Source organism: Tetrapisispora phaffii, chromosome 6, assembly GCF_000236905.1.
Source record: "Tetrapisispora phaffii CBS 4417 chromosome 6, complete genome".
Lineage (NCBI taxonomy): Eukaryota > Fungi > Ascomycota > Saccharomycetes > Saccharomycetales > Saccharomycetaceae > Tetrapisispora > Tetrapisispora phaffii.
In genome coordinates, this window is record NC_016525.1 from 416,291 (window position 1) to 422,259 (window position 5,969).

The following is a 5,969-nucleotide window of genomic DNA, read 5'->3' on the forward strand; positions in this document are numbered from 1 at the left end:
ATATGGTCTACTGCAATGTCTTGATTATTGCTCAGTTCCTGTTTAACTTTTGCTGTATTACTAAACACAGAGATCCTGCATTTTAATATTTTATTTAATTTGGGTACTCTCCACTTAGTATCCTCATTATTTCACAGTTCAACTTATACTCTAAACGTTTTGAAACACCGGTTTAAGAACCCAGTTTTAGTGAATGAAAAAAATATTTCTACGAACTGACTACAATCGTGTTCTATTTGTTCGGTTTCTACATTTTTCTTTAGTCAAATTTTCTTTCCTTTAAACGTTTTTAAAACTGAATTATTAAGAATTTCTTGAATGTTTCTGTTTCGACTTTTATTTTTTTGGAATTTTTATTTAATATAAATATTGAACTCATCTCTAAAGGTATATTCGAAAATATTCCTTAGAGTATCTTCAATTACATATGTAAATTGTATTTCTTTTTTACTCGCTGTTATTATTATAATTATATCATGATTCTACACTCATATAAATTACAAGGATTTTTTACAATTGAAAAAAAACCCATCTTTAATTAATAATTCAATAATATCCTCCAAAGTGAATGAATATGAATAACAGACCAATTCTTGTGCCAAACTTCGATCTTGGAATAGATATTCTAGTTCCACATTCAGAAGATAACCTGGTGGAAAATACTAAAGATTTCTCCAATGATTTGGCCAAAGACATATTGAGAGACGGTTCTTCTATCGATTTCAAATCGCCGTCTAAAGCTGATGAGAATCTCGATAACTATCAGTATGGTAATAGCTATTTTACAGATGCTTTCTCAATGAACAAGTTTCATAATCGTAACACTCCTCTCAATGAGCAATCGCTAAGCCCAAAAGATATGGATGTCAATGACTCATTATATCATAGTAATTCAAACACATTAACTTACTCTCAATCAAATGACCTTCAGTATGATATTAATGATATAAATTTAAATCAGATATTTACTGTTGATGATCTAATGGCAATCAAAGCCAGAAGTTATAGTACTACTGCTATTTCTAACAACAATAGGGGAGAAGTTTCTCAAGTCGAACTAATTGAATCGACTCCATTAGATGGGGTTTCTGTGGAAACTTCATTTCCTGAAATATCTAATGCTAATGATCTACGGTTCAAAAATACAGATTATTTCAAACCGTTTGATATGCAATCAAGAGTCATGAGTATTCCAGATTCGAACGAATTAAAAAAAATGGTTGATGAAATTAAGAGAAACTCTATCGTGACTATAAGTCCCCCATCTACTGATGCTGGAATGGGTAAAAAAAGTAGAAGGAGATCTACTGCTAGACAAACACAATGTAGCTTTTGTTTGAAAGTTTTTAACCAAGCTTCTCACTTCGAAGTTCACATCAGATCTCACATTGGTTACAAACCACATAAATGTCGGTTTTGTAATGTATGTTTTACGCAAAGTGGTAATCTAAAGACTCATGAAAAATTACACACCAGTGAGAAAGATTTTGAATGTGAAATTTGCAATAAAAAGTTTTCAAGAAAAGGTAATTTGGCTTCTCATATTGCCACACACAACCGTTTGAGACTACACATTTGTAAATTTGATCATTGTAAAAAATCATTCACTCAATTAGGTAACATGAAGGCTCATCATAATAAGTTCCATCGTGAAACGATGGCAAGATTGAGTAATATATTATTGAATATTTCTGCTGAGGATTCATTATCCGATGACGATAAATACATGCTTCAATACTACTTGACGGTTTATAAGAATTCAAAAAGGTTGAATCTATTGACACCATTTTTAAACATGCCGTTAATTAAGGAGGCGATATCTCTGCCAACAACGACAGGATTATAAATAGGTTTGTAAATAATTTTAGAAATCAACTATTTGCTGGTGAATAAGTTGATGCTTTAATGTTAGGGTTTTTTTATTTAATTTATTAGTTTCTTTAATACATTAATATTCATATTCTCAAACTTACAAACCTTAAAATATCATTTGACAAATTTTGGACCAATGATGCTTCTTAGTCTAAATGTATTTTATTGTTATAGTTCAAAGATTCATATTTTTATTGCTATTACATCTAACAATAACGTCGTTCGTAAACAACACGAAAACGCGGATATAATATTATTATGATTTGTTAATATACTTGAATCACGAAATCAATGAAAACGCAGTATAATTAGCTCTCATGACTAGTTTTCATGATCATATAAAATGAAACATCTTAACTAAACCAAGCAATTTCATATTGTATCAAGTTGAAAAGTTACTGATTGTGTAACCACAGAAAATTATATTAATATATAAATAAATGAATATATGACTAGAATAAGACAATAACAAAAATATCCTTAGAATGAAACCCAATAGACCTTTATTTGCTCAATTATCTAATACAATATATAATACTAAACAAACATTTAAAAATGATAACAAGCCAAACTTAGTCACTAGCTTCCAGTACTATTACAGTTTACAATTTAATAAACTAAACTTAGGTGATAATACTTCTATCGGAATGATAAAGAATATTAGTTACAATACCAATTTTAAAAGATACATCAGAAAGGAGTGGGATTTATTATCTACTACAAGCAAACGACTGTATACAGCATTATACATTTATGATAATAATATTAACTATAAAAGTTTAAATGCTTTTGAATTAGCAAAAATGATGGAAATTGAAACACCTGTCTCAAGTGAATATATGTTGTTCCGTTGTAATTTTAAGAAACATTTCGAGTTGATAAACAATGAACAGAAAGGTAATTCAATGAAGAGAACTATCATTAATAGATATCATGTAAGTTTACAAAAGCGTATTCTTGGAGTAAGGAGAAACTCTGGAATTAAAATTAATAAATATATTCAATCTGAAAATAAAAATATTAGCAGAACATATCAAGAATTTTGCAGGGAGTGCAGAAAAGTCTGGAAGGAAAACGTATCTGAACTAATGAAAGAACAACTGAGGGAAAAGTTAAACACCCAAACAATTAAATTTGAAAGTGTCATTGAAAAGGAAAGAGACATTCTGGAAATGAATTTGAATAGAATTTCCAACATTCTTTCAAAAAGTAAGGATACACAGGTAGACTTCTATAAATTAAAAGAAGAACGGCCTGATCAGCTAAGCAAAGATCTGAAGTTCACCTTAGCTTATTTGAAGAAAGTATAACTTTTCATAATCTTTTTCCACACTTTAACAAGAGAACAAGGTACTAATATATTCCTAATTTTTAAATTCATATCCCAGTCCATTTTTTTTTTTGACTTGTCTTATAAAAGGATAAACTTATAAACATCTATCTTTATATAACATAATTATATATATATATATATATATATATATTATGTGTGCTTATAATCCATTTAAGAGTCATTTAAAACTTAATCATATCTAATGTTATATAATGAACTGTATGTGCCACAATGCGTTAATGAACTGTGGCCGCATTATAGCTCAGTAATTTCAATATTTCAATATTGAAATTGACACAACAATATTTTAAAGCTAAGAATAATTAAGGATACATTAAATATAAGGTATTAATTATTAACTTTTACTGGTAATTTTTTATTATTTTGAAAAAAATTGTTTGACTTATAAAACTGTTACAAATAATAAAGTATTAATTTGTTAGTTGTAAATGACTTATATAAAACTATAGAGGCTTCTACTCTTTTTCTTGGAAGTCTACTACTAAACTTAATAATATTTCTAGATTTCTAGACATCATACGTGTTAATATTCAATATTGGTGAAACAAATATATACGAAGCCTGAAATGAATTCAAAGGCACAAGATACGCTTCCCAATGCAGAAGTTGAACCAGTTATAGTCAACGAAGATGAAACAGAGCCTTTGTTAAACAAACACAAACAAAAACCAAATAGCCTTAAAAAGTCCCCCAGAAGAATTGGAGAAGAAAGCTCAGAACCAATATACATGATTGAAAATGAATCACAGCAAAATAACTCTCAACTAGAGGAATATGTTCTACAACCCAACTTGAAGAAAATCTATTTGAGATATAAGAAGTTTAGAAGATATTCGAGTTTGATTCTGAATGTTTGCATATTCGTCAATATCTTATGGTTAATTTTTACGTTAGTAACAAGCTATTTCTTCAGCTTTGAATTACAACCAATAATACACAAAAGGTACAGTGGATATAACGACCTTTGTATCATAACAATTTCAATTATTTCGAACTGTTTAAATCTATGGTCTAACAATATAGAGATATATTCTCATCTGGACTTTGATCTAAATATAATACTCTTTGCTTTGACAATATTCAACTTAATGTTGCTCAAGATAGTGAGATATACGAGTGAAAGGATAGGAATTATAGGAGTAATTACCTATGCGTGGGCTGCCACGACGTTTGGTATCGGGATATTATTGGATTGGAAAACAGCAAACTTCAAGAAACAGATAGTTGTTGTATACAATTCTGGTACATCTCAAAATGACAATGCCAGAAATATTAATTCTTCACGAGCTACCTCAATACAAAATGATAGCCAAATAAATGAACCAACTAACTCGAATTCCTTACAGAGTATTTATGTACTTCCCGTAATTGGGAACTCTCAGAATACACAGAGACATACCTTACAAGAGTGGACCTACATCTTTGTAAAAGTTTTTGGAAAGTTACTTTTACTTATGTATATGATTTTTTTTACTTTAAACACATTATTATCAATTTGGGATCTATCAGAAGTAACTAAAAATCTAGCATCAAATAAACAATTAAAAAATCCGGAGAATCTTGATGGCTTTTATTGGGTAGATAAGGAACATACTTATCAATTACATATAAAATGCTATGGCGATGTTTTTAAGCGCGAGCCTAGTACAAGTAATTATAATAATAACATCGACAAGTTACAGCCTATAATATTATATGAGCACGGTGGTTTTGACACTGAGGTAAGTTCTGCTGCTTGGTTACATGAACTTTTTGTGGCTAATGAGATTGACAGATATTGCACATATGACAGACCGGGCTATGGATTAAGTGATGCATCGCCAGCTTTGCAGTCAATTTCAACTGTAATCAACGGTTTAGGATATGCACTTACTCAGGAAGCCAATATTACCGGTCCTTTTCTTTGTGTAGGATATGATATTGGGGGATTATATTCACAGGTATTTGCTGGCAAATACAATGATAAAACTGCTGGATTATTGTTAATTGATTCATGGCATGAAAACCTTCTAATAAAAGATAATATCAAACACATTTTATCAAAAGACAAACTTTCAAATAGTCACAAAGAACTACCTATATCATTGCAACCACATACTGGTTTAACGTTATTTTTTGATGGATTAAAGTCAACTTTAGGTTTAACCCTTCAATATTCTTGGCTATTCAGAAGCAAAAATTCAAATGATAGAATTTTTGGTGATTATATGAGGTTCCAAGGTAAATTCCTGAGAGCAAAATTTCTTGAGAAAATCACGAGTTCTTTGTTAAGTTATCAAGATATACTGGAACATCGCCAAATCCTAGAAAATACGAAATTGGCTGTAGTAACATCAAAAGAATTGGTTAAGAAATCTTTAAATTGGGGAATATGGCAACGTGAATTAAGTAAAATTTCAGGAAAAACGAAAGAGTGGAAGATGGTTGACGGTGGCCATGAGATTTATTTATCCAAAAAAGGGATAAATGAAACTAAAGAGGTTCTTTTGAGATTATTGGCGTCTTCATGAACTATTTAAAGATACTCACTTGACACACTGATATGGATTATAATAGTACCTACGGTAGTGCGTTCATTGATGTTTAAAATTTTAGTATTTATTGATTTAGTTTAAAAAATCATAGTTTATCCATTTAACCATAAAATCTTATTTATTTCATTCTCTAGAATATTTTATTTAACTTATTTATGCAGAAGTATCTAAATAGGAGATATTATATATATATATATATATATATATAG

At 29.5% G+C, this 5,969-nt stretch overlaps 3 protein-coding genes across 3 annotated transcripts; all 3 read left to right on the top strand.

Annotated features, from left to right (window-relative positions):
- Positions 1-568: 568 nt before the first annotated feature.
- On the top strand, positions 569-1,846 carry TPHA0F01810 (C2H2-type zinc finger protein; the record flags this gene model as incomplete). The annotated part of the gene is made up of 1 exon (XM_003686050.1): positions 569-1,846. One exon carries the CDS (start codon positions 569-571, stop codon positions 1,844-1,846), a length of 1,278 nt encoding a protein of 425 aa, XP_003686098.1.
- Positions 1,847-2,357: 511 nt separating this feature from the next.
- Positions 2,358-3,182, top strand: CIM1 (mitochondrial HMG-box protein CIM1; the record flags this gene model as incomplete). The annotated part of the gene is made up of 1 exon (XM_003686051.1): positions 2,358-3,182. The coding sequence occupies one exon, from the start codon at positions 2,358-2,360 to the stop codon at positions 3,180-3,182; it is 825 nt and encodes a 274-aa protein (XP_003686099.1).
- Positions 3,183-3,792: 610 nt separating this feature from the next.
- TPHA0F01830 (uncharacterized protein) lies at positions 3,793-5,736 on the top strand (the record flags this gene model as incomplete). Its single annotated transcript, XM_003686052.1, has 1 exon — positions 3,793-5,736. The coding sequence occupies one exon, from the start codon at positions 3,793-3,795 to the stop codon at positions 5,734-5,736; it is 1,944 nt and encodes a 647-aa protein (XP_003686100.1).
- Between the last annotated feature and the right edge of the window lie 233 nt (positions 5,737-5,969).